Here is a 21,732-nt window from a genome sequence, read left to right as displayed (position 1 = left end):
CTCATGCCTGTAATCCTAACATTTTAGGAGTCTGAGGTTGAGTGGATTGCTTGAGCCCAGGAGTTCAAGACCAGCCTGGGCAACATAGTGAGATTCTGTCTCTATTAAAAAATAAATAAATAAAATTAAAATATTTGAGGACCCAAATCTTTAGTGTCTAAGGCTTAAGAAAATATGTGTTACTTTAAATAGCAAAAGATAAAAACAAGATGCATAAAAAAGATTTTCATTCTAGTTCTGCTGCTTTGAATGTGTTCTCTCATGGTGAAGAATTGTCTCAAGATGGCCAATCTCACATCTTTGTCTTTCTCCATTAGACCCAGGGCCAGGACCTCAGCACAATTTCACCAGCAATCATCTTTGAATCAATGTTCCAGAATTCAGATGATACGGCAATTCAGGAAGATCCTCAACAGACAGGTTTGTCACACGGACTCTTTCTACTCACATCTCAGCACTTGCTGACACAGTGAGTCACAGGCACAGTGAATCATTCTAGTTAGCTTAAATGAAGTGAGCTTTCTATAAAGGGTCAGAAAAGTTTGGGTCTTTCAGTTTAATTCCATCTTTTCCCCTACTTCCCTCAGTCCTGAAGAAGAGAGTCTCCTTTCCCAGAATCTTTTGTTGGCTGTAAAAAACAAAATGGAGGAGCTGTGAGCTCTTTCTTCTGCTTTTTTTTTTTTTGAGACAGCGTCTCATTTTGTCACCAGGTGGGAGTGCAGTGGTGTGATCTTGGCTCACTGCAACCTCCACCTCCAGGCTTAAGTGATCCTCCCACCTCAGCCTCCTGAGTAGCTGGGACCACAGGCATGTGCCACCACACCCAGCTAATTTTATTTTATTTTATTTTTGGTGGAGATGGGATTTTTCATGTTGCCCAGGCTGCTTTCAAACTCCTGAGCTTAGGCAATCCACCTGCCTCAGCCTCCCAAAGTTCTAAGACTACAGGCATGAACCACCGTGCCCAGCCTTGTGAGCTCTTCCTTCTGATGTGATACACTGTCTCTGAATGAAAAGGACCCACAAACCCACAAACTTCAGATGCATCGATCATACTGTGTTTGATGAAAATTTGTCTGTAAAACTTCCCATTAGTCAGAAAGTATATTCACTAGTTATATCAAAAAAAGGATGTTTAGTCTCTTTTCCAGAAAAGCCTTAAGACACTTTTTTAAATGGTTAGACCTATATTGGGTCTTCACATTTAGGAAGTGAGGTTGATGGTGAAACATGATACTTTGACCAGAGGTGTCACTAAATGAAAATGACAGAAAGCTGGCCTGCTAGCTATGAAGAGATCAGTTCAGTGGACTTCAGCTGTGTTTTGTTTAGCCCATAATGACTGTTCTTGTGGCTCATCTAAGGCTTGGGATATGTATATATATTTCTATTTCTTTTTCTTGCCAGCTTCCTTGATTGAAAGTTTTAATGGTGATGCAGAGTCAGTCAGTGATGTTCCGCCATCCACAGGAAATTCAGCATCTTTATCTCTTCCACTTGTACTGCAGCCTGGCCTCTCCGAGCCACCCCAGCCTCTACTACCTGCCTCAGCTCCGTCTGCTCCTCCGCCTGCTCCCTCCCTAGGACCTGGCTCCCAGCAAGCTGCATTTGGCAACCCCCCTGCTCTCTTACAACCTCCAGAAGTGCCTGTTCCCCACAGCACACAGTTTGCTGCTAATCATCAAGAGTTTATTCCGCACCCCCAGGCACCGCAGCCCATTGTACCAGGACTTTCTGTTGTTGCTGGGGCTTCTGCATCAGCAGCGGCAGTGGCATCAGCTGTGGCAGCACCAGCCCCACCACAAAGTACTACTGAGCCCCTGCCAGCCATGGTCCAGACTCTGCCCCTGGGTGCCAACTCTGTCCTAACTAATAATCCCACAATAACCATCACCCCGACTCCCAACACAGCTATCCTGCAGTCCAGCCTAGTCATGGGAGAACAGAACTTACAATGGATATTAAATGGTGCCACCAGTTCTCCACAAAACCAAGAACAAATTGTAAGTATTATGTATAAATATACCCAGTGGGGTGAAGTGTGTTTGCATAGGTGACGTGTTCAGAAGCTTTTACTTCAAAAAGAAAAGTGGCTGTCATATCCACCATGAAACTTGTCAATGACTACCTTTTAGTCATTTTCCACATAATCAAGTGGTATAAATGTAGGAAATGCTGTGGTCAGTACCTACAATAAGGAGGCAGAGAAACAGTCTTGATCTAGCAGGAGGTACTCGAACAAATATTCCTACTGATACTGGAATCTAATCACATCTTCTAGTATAAAAAAGCAGTCAGCAAACTCCAGAGGCCCCAGAATATTCCAGAAAAAGAAGGTTGTCTTCAAGGCAGAGTCAGACTGATGTGAGGGACTGATGTGACCCAGTCAGATGGCACCAGATAGCAGTGGCCAAGTCAGAGAACTAATCTGCTCCCACAGCCCATCATAGAATCATTTTCTGAGGAAGTGTTTGGTCTTGATGACTAGGGAAATGACTTGATCATTCAGTTAATGCTTCATGGTGAAGAATTGTCTCAGGGTGGCCAATCTCACAACTTTGAAAGCCTGATATTCGCCAGATACCACACTGAATATCTGGAGGATACAGAAAAGAGAAAAAAACATGATTTATTTTTTATAAAAATGTATATTCTAGTTAAAGAGGCTAAAAATGCCAAAAAGAAAGTTAATATTACCAGTAGATTAAATACTAAATACTAATAATGATAATTTTAAAAACACCAACAGCTATTATTTATTGAGTCCTTACTATGTGTAAGGACTTATATGCTACATATTTTTTAAAATTGAGGATTTGCAATGTGTCAGTTATTACCTATGTACATTATTTTTAGATTACTTTTTTTTGGACTTTATTGAACAAATGGTACAGAGAGGTTCCACAAACTTTTCTCCATCCCCAGTTTCCCCTCTTATTATTATCATTATTATATATTTTGAGGCAGGATCTGGCTCTGTCACCCAGGCTAGAGTGCAGTGGTGGTATCTCAGCTCACTGCAACCTCCGCCTCTTGAACTCAAGCCATCCTCCCACCTTAGCCTCCTAACTGGAACTATAGGCACCCACCCCCATGACTGGCTAATTTTTTGTATTTTTTTATAGAGATGGGGTTTCGCCATGTTGCCCAGGCTGGTCTTGAACTCCTAGACTCAAGCGATCTGCCTGCCTCAGTCTCCCAAAGTGCTGGGACCATAGCCATGAGCCATCATGCCCAGCCCTCCCTCCCCTCTTATTATTATTATTTTTTCTCTGTATCATCTTGTGTTTGTCCCCTATTACTAACATCTTGCAACAGTGTGGTACATTGGTTACATCTGATGAACCAGTATTGATACATTATTATTATCTAAAGTCCATAGTTTACATTAGGGTCCATTCTTTGTGCTGTACAGTTCTATTGGTTTTGACAAATGCATAATGTCATCTATCTACCATTACAATATCCAGAATAGTTTCACTTTTTAAAAAATTCCTTGTCCTGGCCGGGCGCAGTGGCTCAAGCCTGTAATCCCAGCACTTTGGGAGGCCGAGACGGGCGGATTACGAGGTCAGGAGATCGAGACCATCCTGGCTAACACAGTGAAACTCCGTCTCTACTAAAAATACAAAAAATTAGCCGGGCGAGGTGGCGGGCGCCTGTGGTCCCTGCTACTCAGGAGGCTGAAGCGGGAGAATGGCGAGAACCCGGGAGGTGGAGGTTGCAGTGAGCTGAGATCCGGCCACTGCACTCCAGCCTGGGCGACAGAGCAAGACTCCGTCTCAAAAAAAAAAAAAAAAAAAAATTCCTTGTCCTTCACTTATTCATCCCTTCTACGTCTTCCCCCTCCCCTAGCAATCATTGATATTTTTACTATCTCTGTATACCTACAGCTCTATGTGTCACACAAAGCACATTTTAACATATTACAACAATCCTAGGAGGTAGGTCTAATTTTCCCAATGGAGAGCAGAGGTCCAGAGAGGTTTGGTGACTGGCTGAAGTTCCCACAGCTCACAAGTGGCAAAGCTGGGATTTAAGCATAAGCAGATTGATCCCAGAGTTGGTGGCTCTTGGCCACTGCGTTGAGGGGTTCAGACACTAATGGTTTGTTGGGTGGCCATACAGGTCAGGTGAGCCTTGAGATATGGGTAGGAATTAGATGGAGAAAAGGATGTACTAAGTTGGAGAATCTAGAGGTGGATGTATGCTACTATCAGACACACTAGAAAGGCGATTTGGGGCTCAATAGGGAGAACACTCAAATTCCAGAACTAGGGTGCCAATCCCCTCTAGATCTAGAGAGCCTGTTTCCATTTCTAGATAGCCAGAGTCATTGGAAAGGGCTTTCCAGTGTTGTGACCCAGCCCGCCTCCATGTGGTTTTTATTGTTTTCTCTGGCCCTGTCCTGGGTGCTGAGTGAAACACGTCATCCCTTTTCTTTTCAGGTATTTAAATATGGGTCTCACTTCTCCTTTTTTTTTTTTTTTTTTTTTTTTGAGTCAGAGACTCGCTTTGTTGCCCAGGCTGGAGTGCAGTGGTGCAGTCTTGGCTCACTGCAACCTCCGCCTCCTGGGTTCAAGCGATTCTCCTGACTCAGCCTTCCGAGTAGCTGGGACTACAGGCATGCACCACCACGCCTGGCTAATTTTTGAATTTTTAGTAGAGACAGGGTTTCGCCACGTTGGCCAGGCTGGTCTCCAACTCCTGGCCTCAGGTGATTTGCCCACCTTGGCCTCCTAAAGTGCTGGGATTACAAGCGTGAGCCACTGCGCCCGGCCTCCATTATTATTTTATAGTATCATCTGCTATATAACTTAGCCAGAAGCTTTCACTTTCCTCCCACACTCATCTTAGAGGCACTTTTTAATTTCCTTTTTAGAGAGATAAAAGACAAAGCTGCCTCAAGATAAGACTTCAAGAAAGTAGAAACCTTTTAGCCCATATAATAGGAAGTATACTAGAGCGATAAGGGTGATTTTCTGGGCATGGGTTTGTAGTCCTACTTAGTAATAATATAAATAATGAATGTTCTCAAACTCCTGACCTCAGGTGATCCACCTGCCTCGGCCTCCCAAAGTGCTAGGATTACAGGTGTGAGCCACCACGCCTGGCCTTAAATAATAATGTTTACTGAATGTTCACCATGCGCCAAGTGTCCTACGTGCATCATCTCATTTCATCCTCACAGGGGCCTTTGAAAGGTTTTTGGTTATTGTCTTAGTCCATTTTCTGTTGCTTATAACAGAATACCCCAAACTGGGTAATTTATAAAGAAAACACATTTGTTTCTTAGAGTTATGGAGGCTGAGAAGTCCAACGTTGAGCGGCCACATCTGGAGGGCTGCCCTGCTGGTGTGGAACCCTCTGCAGAGTCCTGAGGCAGCACAGGGCATCACATGGCGAGGGGTTGAACATCCTAGCTCAGGATTCTCTTCCTCTTCTTCTTTTTTTTTTTTTTTTGAGATGGCGTCTCGCACTGTTGCCCAGGCTGGAGTGCAGTGGCAAGATCTTGGCTCACTGCAACCTCCACCTCCCAGGTTCACACCATTCTCCTGCCTCAGCCTCCCGAGTAGCTGGGACTACAGGCATCCGCCACCATGCCCAGCTAATTTTTTATATTTTTTGTAGAGACAGGGTTTCACCGTGTTAGCCAGGATGGTCTCCATCTCCTGACCTTGTGATCCGCCTGCCTTGGCCTCCCAAAGTGCTGGGATCACAGGTGTGAGCCACCACCGCGCCCGGCGTTTTTTGTTTGTTTGTTTAAGAGAGAGAATCTCACTATGTTCCAGGCTGGGCTGGCCTTAAACTCCTAGGCTCAAGCGATCCTCCCTCAGTCTTCCAAATAGCTGGGACTATAGGCATGTACCACCACACCCTGCTTCTCTTACTCTTCTTATAAAGCCACCAGTCCCTAGGCCGGGCACGGTGGCTCAAGCCTGTAATCCCAGCACTTTGGGAGGCCGAGACAGGTGGATCACAAGGTCAGGAGATCGAGACCATCCTGGCTAATACAGTGAAACCCCGTCTCTACTAAAAAATACAAAAAAACTAGCCGGGCGAGGTGGCGGGCACCTGTAGTCCCAGCTACTCCGGAGGCTGAGGCAGGAGAATGGCGTAAACCCGGGAGGCGGAGCTTGCAGTGAGCCGAGATCCGGCCACTGCACTCCAGCCTGGGCGACAGAGCGAGACTCCATCTCAAAAAAAAAAAAAAAAAAAAAAGCCACCAGTCCCACTCCCATGATAACCCATTAATCTATGAGTGAATTCATTCATTCATGACCCAGTCACCTCTTAAAAACCCAGCCTCTCAATACTGCCACACTAGGGATTACCTTTCAACGTGAGTTTTGGAGGGGACAGATAACTCCATCCATAGCAGTTATTATTCCTTTTTTATAGGCAGGGAAACAGGACTCTAAGAAGTTAAATCACATGCTCAACATCAACAACTAATAAGTGGCAGAGCCTGGACTTGAATCCAAGTGTGGCCGAATCTAGGGCCCACCCTTGAACTATGCTGTGCACCTTATAGCACAAGGCCTTTACAGGGCTGTCTGCCTGTGAGAGGAAGCCTTAGCCTGTCCTTGGCATGCAACTTAATCTCTGAGGGGAAAAAAAGAACTTTCCAGCTTTCTTAGAAGTATTGGGAGGCAGCAGGAAAGGTGGAGAGTCTGAAGGAAAGCTAGCCCTGGGATCCCTCTGAGAAGACAATCTGCTTGAGAAAAGCAACCTTGGAGGAGGAGGAGCCTTTGGATACAGAACCTACTGGATTAGGCAGCTGGGAGCCAGCCAACTAGTAGCGTACAAAGCTAGCTACGTTGTCAGCACTGAATGTCAAACAGTGCAGTGACCTCATGTCAGAGCACAAACAAAACACTCAGTACAAAAACCCCTGAACACTAAGGGTTTTCTGTCTTCTTGGATGACCATTACAATCGGGGAGGCTTCAGGTCCCTGGGGATCTGCCATATTACAGTGGCTATAAATGGGATTTCTTTTTCTTTTTTCAGCAGCAAGCATCTAAAGTTGAGAAGGTGTTTTTTACCACTGCAGTACCAGTAGCCAGTAGCCCAGGTATGTAATTCCATGTTAGCCTTAAGAGGAGGCAACTCTGTGGGCCCCTTGAGGCACAGCTAATTATTGCTTTGTCCCAGTTTCTAAAACTTTAAAAATCTTTAAACAGCCTCAGTTAAATTCTTCACGTTGTATTGTTGGCTAGAGTATTTCATATTCTCACAACTATTAAAAGTTAGTATACTTCTGGCCAAAATACTGTGTTTAACATTCTTTAGTAACAGTTCTTTCTCTTTCAGATACAGCTTTAAAATGTAGCCAGAAAAAAATTTTTGAATCACAGTTAATGCTAAAGAGGGCAGTTGTTAATTCACTGGACTCTTTTCTAATTACAGTAATGAAGAAATAGCATCTGGGTCAGCGACACATAGAGAGCTGAAATTTCCTTTTATTCAAATTCTTTATTTTATCGATTAAGACACGGGGACCCAGAAAAATTAAATGACTCCCCCAAGGTTATAAGCGAATTTATGGTGGAACCAAAGCACTAGTTGTCAGGCCTCCCAGTTCCCACCCTGTTCTCCTGCCCATTGGCCTTTGTTTTGTTTTGTTTTTGAGACAAGGTCTTGCTGTCACCCAGGCCACAGTGTGATGGCACGATCACAGCTCACTGCAGCCTGGACCTCCTGGGCTCAGGCACTTCTCTTGCCTCAGCCCCCCCAAGTAGCTGGGACCATAGGCATGCACCACCATGCCTGGTTAATTTTTCTTTTTCTTCTTTTTTTTTTTTTTTGAGATGGAGTCACTTTCTGTTGCGGAGGCTGGAGTGCAGTGGCGCAATCCCGGCTCACTGCAACCCCTGCCTCTCAGGTTCAAGTGATTCTCATGCCTCAGCCTCCCAAGTAGCTGGGATTCCAGGCACTCACCACCATGTCCAGCTAATTTTTGTATTTTTAGTAGAGACAAGGATTCACCATGTTGGCCAGGCTGGTCTCGAACTCTTGACCTCAAGTGATCTGCCCACCTTGGCCTCCCAAAGTGCTGGCATTTCAGGCATGAGCTACCAAGCCCGGCCTAATTTTTCTTTATTATGTGTAGAAACAGAGTCTCACTATATTGTTCAGACTGGTCTCAAACACCTGGGCTCAAGAGATCCTCCCTCCTCAGCCTCCCAAAGTACAGGGGTTACATACAGGCATGAGCCACTGCACCTGGTCCTGCCCATTGGTCCTTAGCTCTGTCAGGACACACGAAGCCTGGCTGAATATGGAGCAAGTGTTCGCACAACACACAAGAGAAAGAGAGATGAGTAAGATGTCCTAAAGGAGCTCAGAGTCTCCTGGGCAGGCAGAACCAAGCAGGTCCTGTACTGCAAGGAGAGAGGTGTGGAAGGAAGACAGCAGCACTGTGCATGTGTGCTGGGAAGCTGGGTACGGGCTTCATCCAAGCTAGTCCTCTGCATAGGCCTACAGAGAGTGGGGGAGTGAGCTAGGTCTTGAAAGATGAGTGTCAGTTCTCCAGAAGAGTGGTGTCCAGGGATTTTAGGCATAAGGAAGAGCCCACAGGCCCAGGGGTGTAAAGAACGTGTCAGGAAAAAAGTAGGCATCCACATGGAGGGTGCAGTGGAGAATGACTGGAAATGAAGCTGGAAATACAGGGTGCATCTAGATTGTGTGTGTGACTTTCTAAGGAAAGGGGACTTTGTCTTGGGCTGGGGAGTGTTCCTCTTTTACGTCAGAGGGCATGTGGTCCAATTTAAAGCAGAACAAACCCTGAAGTGTGGTGACCGTCCTTCCCATGGTTCCCATGGCACTCTGCTCTCATCTAGCCCATGTATCCCTGTCCCTCATGCTCCTGCCTCTGTAGCTACTTGAAGAGCAGTCTCTCTTGCCTCTCTCGCAGGGAGCTCTGTCCAGCAGATTGGCCTCAGTGTTCCTGTGATCATCATCAAACAAGAAGAGGCATGTCAGTGTCAGTGTGCATGCCGGGACTCTGCAAAGGAGCGGGCAACCAGCAGGAGAAAGGGCTGCTCCTCTCCACCCCCTCCAGAGCCGAGCCCTCAGGCTCCTGATCGGCCCAGCCTGCAGCTCCCAGCGCAGACTTTCTCTTCAGCCCCTGTTCCCCAGTCATCATCCTCTACCATACCCTCCTCCTGTGAGCAAAGCCGGCAAGCAGAGACTCCTTCAGACCCTCAGACAGAAACGTTAAGTGCCATGGATGTGTCAGAATTTCTGTCCCTCCAGAGCCTGGACACCCCGTCCAATCTGATTCCCATTGAAGCACTACTGCAGGGGGAGGAGGAGATGGGCCTCACCAGCAGCTTCTCCAAGTGAAGGGCCTGTGTGTGCTCACCTGCGGGAAAAAGTGGGTGAGCAGGAGGCATGAGGTACAATGCCTGCCATCATGGGTCAGAAATTTGAAGGATGAAGAAATCTACTGTTTGAAATCCTCACCTTTCAGACGTATTTTCTTTATTCACATCCCAGGAGCATCCATTTTAAGGAACTAATCTTTGGAAAAAAACAAAAAACAACAAAAAAAGCTAAGTTATAAGTGAACTGTTTGGCTGCACTGTATGTCACTTTTGCTTGTTGTCATGTGAACTTGGAAACTAAGGTTACTCGTGTGCATAAAAATTCTAAATGAAAGGGTGTGGTTTCCATCAATCTGATGCTGCCCATCGCTTGCACTGGGGTCTTTGTGGATTGGGCAGGAGAATTCAGTGTGTTGGGTGTTGCTCCTTCCTGTGTGTCTTTTGAATCTGAGGCTGACATTTGCTTGGAAGGCCAGACCCTTGCTTCATCAGAGAGGGCAGTGGCAAAGGCCAGTGAGGCAGCTGTGAGTTGGACAGGGTTCAGGTGAGATGGTGTTGTCATTTGTGCATAGTGTTGGTGGTGCTCAGGGTGGATAACACAGGTCGTTCTGCAGCCCGCTTCAGCACAAATAGGCAATTTAAGGCCTGGCTCACAGGCTGTGGGGTTGATCTGGCTCTGCAGAGGCCCTAGGCAGCTTGTTGACTGCTATCTGTCGATGACGTGCGCAAAGCAGGTTCTAGCAACATGATCACTGTCTTTGCCTTCTTGGTTCTTTCTCTCAGTTGGTTGCCAGGGCTTGCAGATCGCAGTGAATTTTCCTTGGGGAACATCGCTGTTTTGTCCTAGAGAGAACTTGTGGCTTATGGCCAGTTGCTGTTTGGTGGTCTGCCTTCTTTTTAATGGTATTTTCTTCCTCAGAGCAGAAGGGCCGCATTTTGCTTATCAGAAGAAGGTGCAGATTTAAGGGAATTTGTATGAGGTGGCATATAATTGGCAGGCCAGGTGTCCTGGTTCCAGCCAGGCTTTGGGTTGCCCCCTCCATCTCTGCCCCCCTCTGGATTTTGCATACAGCCTCATACAGTGCAAACAAGGATGTGACTTGCTCAGCTTAGTCATGTGATTTATTTAAAAAAAAAAAAAAAAGAAAAATCACAAAACGATGATCTACTCAGGGTATAGCAAAACAAAAAAATTCCCTTTCCACCAAAAAGCCTGAAATGTTGCAATAAGTTATCTCATTTGGAATGTTTCACTAAGTTGTGTTATAGGAAAAAATTGTGTGTGTGTGTGTATAGAATTATATCCATCTGTCTGCCTTTGGCTCCAAGTCATTGCCTCTTAAAATAAAAGATACAGTCCACACTAGCATGAAGGTTTCTCTCAACAGGCTATATTAACATAGTCATGAGTGCTGACCAAACTCACCAAGCTCAGAGGCCAGGCATGGCCCAAGGTGCAGAATAGGCCTCTGCCTCCCAAGAGCCATTTCCCTGCCCTGAGCAAAGAGTGGTGTTCCACAAACAAGGCTGCTCTTCCAAACTGACAGTGTCAGGCAGGAAGCAGCCATAATTTTGCCTTGCATTTTCATTCCCTAATGTAAAGGGATCTGCATTGGTCACTCTCCTGTTCTCTGAGCCATTGCTCAGGGCCAGCCAAGACATTATTGAGAGCAGATAATTTACCTTGGAGCCAGAGGCCCTCCCTGCCTTTAGCAAGGATGTTCAGGGACAGACAAAGAAGGCAGTGGTGGTGAATGTTGTTACTGCCATGAGGAGAAATGGTCTTACCTACAAGTAGCCAATTTCTCATTCCAGGACTCTAGCCAGAAGAATTGACTTCTTTTTTTTTTTTTTTTTTTTTTTTGAGATGGAGTTTCGCTTTTGTTGCCCAGGCTGGAGTGCAGTGGCGCGATCTTGGCTCACCGCAACCTCCACTTCCCAGGTTCAAGCAATTCTGCCTCAGCCTCCCGAGTAGCTGGGATTACAGGCGTGCACCACCACGCCTAATTTTGTATTTTTAGTAGAGACAGGGTTTCTCCATGTTGGTCAGGCTGGTCTCGAACTCTCAACCTCAGGTGATCTGTCCGCCTCGGCCTCCCAAAGTGCTGGGATTACAGGTGTGAGCCACCGTGCCTGGTCTAGGGAATTGACTTCTTTTTGACCTTCTGCACTCCCTTCTCCAAAAGGATTGTGGCTTCTGATGACCATTGACCTCAGCAGAAGTTGATAAGGCAGGAGGAATTTCCTGTTAACACAGTGGGTTAGTCCTCCTGAAAAACCAGCTGCTGAGCATGAGTTATCCTTGGATATCTCTGGGCCTCGCACCCACAGGAAGCTTTGAGGTAGGGCCCTTGGTGTTCACAACTTCTGAGAGAGTAGTGATGGGACCCCAAAGTAAGCCAGTATCAGAGGGCAGTAATGAACTTCCCATATGCCCATCCTGTGGTCACCTGGGATTTGGGTTCCCTGGGAGTGGAGGTGGGAAATAGGAGCCCAGGGAAGGACATTTGAAGCACCCACGGTTTAAATATCGACTCTTCCTGGCTAGCCAGGGCTGTGCTCATGTTGGGGCCTACCTAGGTCAGTGGCCTTTTCACTCTCAAAGATCAGGGGTGATGAAGCAGCATCTTAAACAGTGTTGAGGCTGACAGATTTTTCCAGTTGAAGAAGCTGAAGTATCTGCCTTCTGAGGGTGACTTTAGATTACAAGAAAGACTATCAGATCCAATCAGCTTTTGAAAAATCAGGAATGTGCTTAAAATGCCAGTGAGTGGTTGTGAAGATCAGGTTTATTTCCCAGGGTAGGCAGTCTTCCTTTCCCTCCTTTTCCGTTCTTTTTTCCTACCTGCCCTTCTGTAAGCCTGGTCTCTAGTGCCAAGGACCTTGGAGGAGAGAGGGCCCCTCGCTAAGCTGGAGCCAGAAAGAACCTTCATAGTGAGTGTGGTTTCCCAAACCTGGGAAATGAACCTAGGGTGAGATTAGGGAGGATTTGTAGAATTCTAGCAGGTAAAAATCAAGCCTTTTTCCTCTCCCATAGTAAACTTAACCATTTTCACCCTGTACATTTTCTTCTAGTTCCTACTAACATCTCCAATTAGACAACCGCTTCAAAGGGTGCTTAGCACCAGGGATTGGGGTTCATGGACTTAGGAGGTGGTAAGGAAACTGACTGGCACCACCAAACTGCCTTAGTGAACTTGGCCCTTCCCAGGCAGGTAGGTTGGGCATTGAGGGAAAGTGGCCCAGTCTTTCCTGGCAGGGTCTGGCCAGTCTCATGGGAGCACCACTAGTGTGGTGACAGAAGTGGTGTCATTTATTGAATTCCACCTCCGTTTAGAAGGAGATCATGGTACAAAGCCCAGGAAGGGCCTTAAGATGTGAAGATCACTCTGAGTAAAAGGCAAGGGGCTTCTCTTCTTCACCTCTGGGATAGGTGGTAGATCGGAGAGTTTTATTTTCAGGGTCAAGGCTGTGGACTGATGGGGATATTGGAGGGTGGGTGGGTTTTCCTGAGAGACTTTGTATAATGCTGAATGTGTCCACAGGGACAAGTTTGCAGAACCTCATATTGGTATATTAAAGAAATAATAAAATAAAAAAGCACTTTAGGTTATTTTATCTTTAACCCAATTGCTGCAATTTCTTTTGTGTGTATATATACATATATATACTTTCCACAAAGTTTATTTTTTGCTCAGAATAAAAAGTTAAATTGAGGTGTGAAAAGAAAAGCACTTACCTTGGTGCAATATGTGTAGCTTGATGGTCGTTGTCCCATGTGGCCCTGGCCTGGCCGCGTTTTTCCGCTCAATCAGCCCTGTACTATGAGGCTGTCCATAGGGAAACACTATTATGCATTCTCAGCAACCGCTCAATCTATGCAAGCCTTCCCTGTGTGCCCCAGGGCGCCCCCTCAGGCTCTCTGAAGAACTGCTGTGGGTCCTGTTTTCTGCTGACTGTTGAGGCCCTTTTTCATCACTTCTTGGTCTCTCGCCATCTTTTCCCTCTTCACCATTACAAAATGATGCCTGAAAGGAAGGAACAGATTGTTCCTAGGTAGAAACCTGGCACCTTCTAGACTTTTATATTTGTAATCACATCCATTGTCCTTAAAGACTTTTCCAGAGTCATTGAAACCATTGATTTGTGGAACTGCAACAGTATTTCTCAAGAGTTTACAATTGTCTTACACCACCAATCAGAAATATGTTTGGGGAGGCATGGGTGGCAGGGGGCAACATGAGCCATTTCCATACTGGTCCCCATACTACCTGTGTTGGTTCCTTAAGCAAAAAGGCCTCCAGCCTTCATTAAATCCTATAAACAAACATTAAATCCCATGAATCATTATCAACTTTCTTCCTTTACTCCACCTCCCCGATTTTATCTTCAATTCTCAGGCTATAGAATATACGAGTTTTAAAATATACTTCAGCCACCCTTTACTCCACCTCCCCCATTTTATCTTCAATTCTCAGGCTATAGAATAGACAAGTTTTAAAATATAATTCAGCCAAAGCAGAAAGATTTTCATAGATCTAATATGCAAATGGTTCTGCTGGGACATAGATCAGAAATTATCTGTTCCTTAATATTTCAGGGTGGAGGTAACAAAACTGGAGCATATTTCTGATTGGTTAGCCATATTAGCCTGTTTCCTCTTGCATGTTTTTTTAGGGAGAGAGGGAAGGGGTCCTGTATTTCTTCTGATGCCCTTAGGGGAAGCCAGCGACCACTGGGCATTTCTCACTGTTACTCCTGTTCAAGAGAGGGCTTCTCAGTCTGCACTGAAAAATGCAAATTAAACTGGATCTTTATGTCAATGTGTACATAGTACAAGCTTTTCTACTGGAATTGAGATTCAGAACCACATGCTGCCCTTTTGGTGGTGTGCCTGTTGGGCCAAAATTGGGCGATAACGTAGTGTCCCTTTCTCAGCTCAATGCAGTTTCTACTTTTTCTTATGGGAAAATTTTTCATAAAACCTTTTTGCACCAAAACCCAGGGGTGTTTTTTGCAATATCCTTGTTATCCTCGTAGTGTGCCAAGTCAGAGGCTTCTCTTGCCCTTTTCCTGCTGTGTTCTCAGGCCTCCCAAGGGCTGTTTGACTCAACAGTCTACATCCTTAGTTGTGTTTTGGAGAATGTGAGGGTGGGGGTCAGAGTTCAAAGTGTCTGTTCCCTTTTCCTGTGAACTCTTCCTAGTCCGTTTGGGGAAGGTGGCTGGAAACAGATTGTTGCTGAATCTCTGGCTCAGATCTTCTAGCCAGGAAAGGCAAGAGCCCCCAAGAGCCCTCTTTTTTTTGACATACACTAATCATTGGCTGGGGTCTTGGTGACAACTTTTAAAGTCCCAAATAGTTTTATTTGGATTATGTAAAAGTAAGTGTGAAACATGGGAACAACGGACTTCCACTGAGCGATATGAAAACATTACAGGTTCAGTACTTCCAAAGGAAGAAACCTCCAAACCCAAAAAAGAATAAATACGAATTTGTATTTTTGAAGAATGTGAAATAATGGTGTTTGCTTAATTGCTCATTTTGTATAAACTTAATATTGTACTTTAAAATATCTGCTAAGAAGTGAAAATTTAACTTTTTGGAATTGAAAAAGCAATATTAAATACTAATGAAATCCTAATTAAATGCTTATTTAAATCTGGTAGTATCTGTGGCATTTCTTCCCAACCGTGCCTATAGTTGACATTTTTCCACCATTCCCCCCTTCCCAGCCATCAGTCTTGGAGAGGGGACAGAAAGGAAACGTCGGTCACCAGGAGAGTCTGCAGGTTTCCTTTTAATCAAGGCTCTGCTGAAGGTGTTTTGTGGGGCTAAAAGCCCCCAAAGCATGAAATGGACATGTAACATCACCTGGATCCCCCATAGCAGGCCAGACCACTCTGGCGAGCACTGCTGGTCTGCCCAAATCTGGGTAATCAGACTGGGTATTCACTGGCTACATTTCAAAGCACAGCACTGCTTTCAGCCAGGATGACATGGGAGTGAACCCAGCTGCTAGCAGAGCTGCCATTCCAGGCTGAGAGCCAGCCAAGTACCAGCCACTGCCAGTGAAGACTGGCCCCTATACTGAAGGGAGTTGTTCAGAGTCCAGCCACCAGCCCTGGGGAGGGAGAGAAGTCAGGGCATCCGGCTGGGGGATGGTCAGGGCTCCGCAGCTCCATCGCCAGCATCCTTTGGAAAGCCGCCTCTGGTGGAGACAGCTGGCTGCGCTGGCGCTCCGGGTTTGGCTGAGACGTTCTAGTTGGAACAGAAAGGAAAAAAGTGAGGCTGGGAGGAAAGGCCTTGGATTAGGCCCCACAAGGATATGGCCATTTGGCATTTGGATAGTATTAACTTTTTCGAAACCTCTCACCAGATCAACGGAGGTTAAGGATAAAGCGGTGGAGAGATACTTCCCCCCTCCAGGGTAAGCTAGGGCTTGGCCAGCCTAGCCAGTGGGCAGACCCCACCCCACCCCGGCCCAGCCCAGGGTGGGCACTAACCCCGCCACCAGCCGGCTCCGGGCGCCGGCGGCCCAGCTGCCGTAACATCTCCTCGCAGGCTGCGATGGTGTCCAGGAGCTGCCGCTGCCGCTGCTCCACCGCGTCCAGCAGCTGCTGGGCGCGCTCCTCCCGGGGCGCCTGCGGGGGTGGCCTCCCGCCGAGCCCCAGCCCCGCCTTCCCGCGGTCCACGCCGGCAGCCTCCCTGCCCGAGCAAGAGACAGACGGTCAGGGCCGGCGCTTGCGCGGGGCCGAGCCCCTTCCCCCCTCCCCGACGGGCCCCCTCTCACCCCCGTGACCAGTCTGAGCCCGGGCCCCATTCCATCTCCGCTTGCGCGGCCCGACCACCGCCCCCCTTTCGGCCGCCCCCCTCCCCAGCGCTGTGTTACGGCTCCGCAAGGCTGGGCCCCGCCCCGTCCCCACCGGTCTCCTTCAATCCTCCTGGGGGTCGTGGTCCCTTTAAGCTGCCCGGCGCAGAGGTGGGGCCGAGTCTCCCGGACCGGAAGCTGGCTGGGAGCGTCACTTCCTCCCGGAAACGGGCCTGGGCGGATGTCTCCGGCGCGTCGGTGCAGGGGGATGAGGGCCGCGGTGGCTGCCAGCGTGGGGTTGAGCGAGGTGTCCGCTGGCTCCCGGAGCGGCCGCCTCTTCCGCCCGCTGAGCCCCGCTCCGGCGGCCCCCGGGGCCCGGCTGTTGCGGCTCCCGGGGAGCGGGGCCGTGCAGGCCGCGAGCCCGGAGCGCGCCGGCTGGACCGAGGCGCTGCGGGCCGCCGTGGCCGAGCTGCGCGCCGGCGCCGTGGTGGCCGTCCCCACCGATACGTTATACGGTCTGGCCTGCGCGGCGAGCTGCTCGGCGGCTCTGCGCGCTGTGTACCGCCTCAAGGGCCGCAGCGAGGCCAAGCCGCTGGCCGTATGCCTCGGCCGCGTGGCCGACGTCTACAGGTGAGGCCGCCCCGACCCGGCCCCGCTGGGGGCGGCACCGCGGGAGGGGTTTCCGGTGACAGGCTTGGGAGACTGAGGCGCAGAGAGCGGGAGGGGCTTGTCCAGGCTCACCAAGGAATCCGGAACTGGAAGTGTGTACCGAGGACTTAACGTGCCCCAGGCTCTGAACTACATGCTGCTGAGAGGCAGCAACACACGAGAAAGGCAGGGGCCCTGTTCCCTTGGCGCATTTGTACTAATCGGGGAGGCCCCCAGGAAAAAAAGAAAGAAATACAGTAGCTTAATTTAATAGCGAATGCCTTGAAGAAAATAAAACGTGGAGCTTGATCCCACTATCACGGTATCACAGCGGTGCAGCTGTTGTAGTACCTCAGACCAGAGGCACATAGATGCCAAGCCAGGGGTGCCCCTCTGGAGCCCTGCTTTCTGCTCAAGCTCTTAGGGAAGTGAAGCAGGGAGACAGGCGGCTCCCATTGTAAACTTGAAGGATTCTTTTCCTACGTGTGCCTAGAGTCTAGGAAAGGACCACCAGCGGTCCTTCATTTTGAATGGATTTATGCTCCTGTGTTTCCCAGATACTGCCGTGTGAGAGTACCCGAGGGGCTCCTGAAAGACCTACTGCCAGGACCAGTGACCCTGGTGATGGAACGCTCGGAGGAGCTCAACAAGGACCTAAACCCTTTTACACCTGTGAGTCAAGTTTTCTCTTGTGTCTCCAGACTCCAGGCCACTTGGCTTTCACTAGGATCCAGATCAGACTTACCCTCTACCCCTTCCAACCTTTCTCATGATCCCTTTCCCCTTGCCTTATAGCTTGTAGGCATTCGGATTCCTGATCATGCCTTTATGCAAGACTTGGCTCAGATGTTTGAGGGTCCGCTTGCTCTCACTAGCGCCAACCTCAGCTCCCAGGCCAGTTCTCTGAATGTCGAGGTGAGTTTACCCAGTCCTTCCCCTGGAAATGTCACCAGCCCAAACACTGTTTCCTGTGAATCAGTGGCATTGATAGTGCACTGGGATTGCCAGGCGTGAGAGTCCTTAGGCCAACAATGGCAAGGTTTCCCAGCTGGTAGGGAGGTGGGGGGGCAATATAAATTAAAGGAATTTGATTTTATCTCAAAGTCTGAAAAGCCAGGGGAAGAATTGGTGTGTTTTTCTTACTGTCTTTATAATAATAGGAAAGATTATGATAAGAACAATGTCTTCCTGGTTTTCTGGAGATAACAGTTTTTGGCGAATACAGTTAGGCTGTAAATCTTCACGACAGTGCTGTAAAGAAAGATGAAGGCGGCCAAGGGCAGTGGCTTGTGCCTGTGACCCCAGAACTTTGGGAGGCCCAGGCAGGCGTATGACCTGAGGTCAGGAGTTCGAGACCAGCCTGGCCAACATGACAAAATATTTTTATCTCTCTTTTTTTTTTTTTTTTTTTTTTGAGATGGAGTCTGGCTCTGTCGCCCAGGCTGGAGTGCGGTGGCCGGATCTCAGCTCACTGCAAGCTCCGCCTCCCAGGTTCACGCCATCCGCCCCCCAGGTTCACGCCATTCTCCTGCCTCCGCCTCCCAAGTAGCTGGGACTACAGGCGCCCGCCTCGTCGCCCGGCTAGTTTTTTGTGTTCTTTAGTAGAGACGGGGTTTCACCGTATAAGCCAGGATGGTCTCGATCTCCTGACCTTGTGATCCGCCCGTCTCGGCCTCCCAAAGTGCTGGGATTACAGGCTTGAGCCACCGCGCCCGGCGACAAAATATTTTTATCTCTAATAAAAAATACAAAAATTAGCCAGACATGGTGGCACATGCCTGTAATCCAGCTACTCGGGAGGCTGAGGCAGGAGAATCACTTGAACCTGGGAGGTGGAGGTTACAGTGAACTGAGATTGTGCCACTGTACTCCAGCCAGGGCTCTAGAGAAAGACTCTGTCTCTTAAAAAAAAAAAAAAAAGGAGAAGTTTAGCTTCCAAAAAGTTAAATCACTTTTTCCAGGTCACATAGCCATTAAGTGACTGACTCAGATTTTTACCCAATTTTTGACTCTTGCCCCTGTTGTCTTATACCTGCCACAAACCAGATCAAAGAAAGGATCATCCTAATCCTTTGTTGGCTACATAGATTAGAACAAAGGAGGACACGTAGAAATTTCAGTTCTTTTTCTTATTACCAAGATGTAAAATGTAGTTATAAGCTACATTGTGTCCCTAGACTCTGGGCCAGACACATAGTATCACACATAGTATCCAGCATCAGGCCTTGGGCTTCTTTGGGCTTATTACATCCAGCTAATATGCCTGGATAGAGTAACTTGCGTGCAGTCACACAGAGATACGATGGAAAGTCCAGAGTTGGAGCTCATATCTCTGCCCAGAACTCCATTTGGTGGGGTTTTCCATGCCCAGACCTAGAGTGGGGCTCAGGGTTCTTGGAAAGTGAGAGTTCAGCATCCCTTTCCATTCTCAGAGTGCAGGTTTGACTTGGTCCTGGTGGCTGTACCCCAGGAGCAAGAATCGGGATGTGGGACAGAGAGGGGAGGTTTTTACCTTGTCAGCAATCATTTGACCTGTCCAACACAGTAACTGATATTTATGATTTCCTGTCCCAAATTCCCAGGCCTAACTGCTATTGCAGTGTCTTCACTGGAAGGGTTGGGGAAGCTCTTGCTCAGTTAACAATGCAGTCCACTGTTCTAGGGGAGTATCCTTCTCATAGCCCAAAGACTGAGTGTTGGTGGCATGCAGAATCTACCATGTTCTGTTCTTCATACCCTGATCAGAGTTGCAGTGAGATCCAGGAGCATAGTTCTAGAGCTAGAAGGAGCTGGAATCACTTGTTTCAGGTCACACAGTCATTAAGTGACCAGATTTTTACCTAGTTTTTTTGTTTTGTTTTGTTTGAGACAGAGTCTCACTCTGTTGTCCAGGCTGGCATGCAATGACACCATCTCGGCTCACTGCAACCTTCACTTCCCAGATTCAAACAGTTCTGCCTCAGCCTCCTGAGTGAGTAGCTGGGATTACAGGCGCATGCCACCACACCCGGCTAATTTTTGTATTTTTAGTAGAGATGGGGTTTCATCGTATTGGTCAGGCTGGTCTCAAACTCCTGGCCTCAAGAGATCCAGCCTCTCAAAATGCTGGGATTACAGGTGTGAGCCACCGTGCCCAGCCTTTTTACCTGGTTTTTGACTCTTGACCCTGTTCTCCTATCTCTGCCCCAAGCCAGGGCAAAGAAAAGGTCATCCTAATCCTGTCTTGGCTACATAGATTAGAACAAATGAAGACATGGGATTATCTAGTCCAGCCCACTTGTCTTGTAGGCCTGGATAGAGTAACTTGTGTGCAGTCACACAGAGATACGATGGAAAGTCCAGAGTTAGAGCCTGTATCTGTGCCCAGAACTCCATTTGTTGTACTTACATTTCCTAACTGAAGCAATGTATGAAATTTTCTTTTGCCATAGCAAGATTTCTTTAAGCCCTAGATAGGTGTTACTTGGGGTGCTAACGCAGGAGGGCTCCAAACCTCATAGAATACAGTGTTCTTGGCACAGTTGACCTTAACTAAATGAAGCTCCTTTCTCTGCTTGGAGGAAGGTGCCTTCCGTTTTAAGACTATATGGCCTCTGATGACTGCGTGCAGTTTGACATTATTGCATACACCAGGGATAGTGTCCATGCTCTTCCTTCTCCCTCTTCTCAGGAGTTCCAGGATCTCTGGCCTCAGTTGTCCTTGGTCATTGATGGGGGACAAATTGGGGGTGGCCAGAGCCCCGAGTGTCGCCTCGGCTCAACTGTGGTTGATTTGTCTGTGCCCGGAAAGTTTGGCATCATTCGTCCAGGCTGGTAAGTCTCATTCCTGTGGCGTGGGGAAATAATTTGAGGGAGGTTGGAGAGATGCAAAAAAGCTTTGATAAGATAAAGATGGTGCCTCCTATCTTGCCCTGAGGGAGTGCAGGCCAGGTTTGGAGAAGTGGTAGTTGGAGTGGGATTAAGTTTGCTGGCTTTCTTAGGATTCCAAAGGTTTCATCACGGATTCGATGTCCCTGCTCACCAGCTTCTGGTGGGCTTGGGACTTTGAGAAGTCAGACTGGTAACTGTCCTGTTTCCTCCTCAGTGCCCTGGAAAGTACTACAGCCATCCTCCAACAAAAGTATGGCCTACTTCCCTCACATGCGTCCTACCTGTGAAACTCTGGGAAGCAGGAAGGCCCAAGGCCTGGTGCTAGATACTATGTGTCTGTCCACTGACGACTGGCAAGGCCTCATTTGCAGAGGCCACTGGAGCTAGGGCACTAGCCTGACTGTTAAGGCAATGTGTCTGAGCACTGTAGACCAAGCCCTGGGAGCTGCTGGTTTACAGCTCGGGACAGGATGTATTGATTTGTAGTTTCATATATCAGCCAAAAGCTGAATGGAAAAGTTAAGAACATTCCTAGGTGGCCTTATTCTTTTTTTTGTTCTTTTTTTTTTTGAGAAGGAGTCTCGCTCTGTCGCCCAGGCTGGAGTGCAGTGGCCGGATCTCAGCTCACTGCAAGCTCCGCCTCCCGGGTTTACGTCATTCTCCTGCCTCAGCCTCCCGAGTAGCTGGGACTGCAGGTTCCCGCCACCTCGCCCAGCTAGTTTTTTTTTGTATTTTTTAGTAGAGACAGGGTTTCGCCGTGTTAGCCAGGATGGTCTCGATCTCCTGACCTCGTGATCCGCCCATCTTGGCCTCCCAAAGTGCTGGGATTACAGGCTTGAGCCACTGCGCCCGGCCTAGGTGGCCTTATTTTAATAAGTTTCTTCTGTCTGTTTTGTTTTTCAGTTGAAAAGTAATTTAAATAACAGATTTAGAATCTAGTGAGAGCCTTCTCTCTGGTGGGTGGTGGCATTTAAGGTTCAAACCAGCTAGAAGTGCTGGTGCTGTTTAAGAAGTCTCAGGTGGCTGCGTGCGGTGGCTCATGCCTATAATCCCAACATTCTGGGAGGCCCAGGC

General features: G+C 47.9%; 3 protein-coding genes across 4 annotated transcripts in view; 2 read left to right on the top strand and 1 right to left on the bottom strand.

Annotated features, from left to right (window-relative positions):
* Positions 1-14,997, top strand: part of MTF1 (metal regulatory transcription factor 1) — a 52,873-nt gene extending 37,876 nt beyond the window's left edge. The window contains exons 8-11 of the mRNA XM_030942466.1: positions 318-420; positions 1,408-2,003; positions 7,014-7,077; positions 8,920-14,997. Coding sequence (XP_030798326.1) covers positions 318-420; positions 1,408-2,003; positions 7,014-7,077; positions 8,920-9,350 — 1,194 coding nt within the window. The 3' untranslated portion in view covers positions 9,351-14,997. The remainder of the gene's footprint in view (positions 1-317; positions 421-1,407; positions 2,004-7,013; positions 7,078-8,919) is intronic.
* Positions 14,998-15,109: 112 nt separating this feature from the next.
* C12H1orf122 (chromosome 12 C1orf122 homolog) lies at positions 15,110-16,767 on the bottom strand. Of its 2 annotated transcripts, none has more exons than XM_010352682.2 (3): positions 16,123-16,767; positions 15,836-16,037; positions 15,110-15,590 (listed from the first exon to the last, which is right to left on the bottom strand). In XM_010352682.2, exons 1-3 carry the CDS (start codon positions 16,155-16,157, stop codon positions 15,495-15,497), a joined length of 333 nt encoding a protein of 110 aa, XP_010350984.1. In that variant the 5' UTR covers positions 16,158-16,767; the 3' UTR covers positions 15,110-15,494. The 2 variants fall into 2 exon arrangements, with proteins under 2 accessions (XP_010350984.1, XP_030798327.1); XM_030942467.1 differs by having other exon boundaries at positions 16,256-16,755.
* Positions 16,342-21,322, top strand: YRDC (yrdC N6-threonylcarbamoyltransferase domain containing). The gene is made up of 5 exons (XM_010352696.2): positions 16,342-16,770; positions 17,346-17,460; positions 17,584-17,703; positions 20,459-20,601; positions 20,873-21,322. Exons 1-5 carry the CDS (start codon positions 16,382-16,384, stop codon positions 20,943-20,945), a joined length of 840 nt encoding a protein of 279 aa, XP_010350998.2. The 5' UTR covers positions 16,342-16,381; the 3' UTR covers positions 20,946-21,322.
* The last annotated feature ends 410 nt before the right edge of the window (positions 21,323-21,732 follow it).

This window comes from Rhinopithecus roxellana, chromosome 12, assembly GCF_007565055.1.
Source record: "Rhinopithecus roxellana isolate Shanxi Qingling chromosome 12, ASM756505v1, whole genome shotgun sequence".
NCBI lineage: Eukaryota > Metazoa > Chordata > Mammalia > Primates > Cercopithecidae > Rhinopithecus > Rhinopithecus roxellana.
The sequence above is the reverse complement of the archived record's forward strand: the minus strand, read 5'-3'. Positions and strand labels throughout refer to the sequence as shown.

Coding starts and splice junctions, on each gene's coding strand:
- C12H1orf122 (XM_010352682.2), bottom strand. CDS start 16,157: ATGGAATGGGGCCCGGGCTCAGACTGGTCACGGGG. Junction 16,038..16,122: donor GGCTCAGACTGGTCACGGGG/GTGAGAGGGGGC, acceptor TTGCTCGGGCAG/GGAGGCTGCCGGCGTGGACC. Junction 15,591..15,835: donor CGGAGCCGGCTGGTGGCGGG/GTTAGTGCCCAC, acceptor TGTTCCAACTAG/AACGTCTCAGCCAAACCCGG.
- YRDC (XM_010352696.2), top strand. CDS start 16,382: ATGTCTCCGGCGCGTCGGTGCAGGGGGATGAGGGCCGCGGTGGCTGCC. Junction 17,704..20,458: donor CCAGTTCTCTGAATGTCGAG/GTGAGTTTACCC, acceptor CCCTCTTCTCAG/GAGTTCCAGGATCTCTGGCC. Junction 20,602..20,872: donor GGCATCATTCGTCCAGGCTG/GTAAGTCTCATT, acceptor TTTCCTCCTCAG/TGCCCTGGAAAGTACTACAG.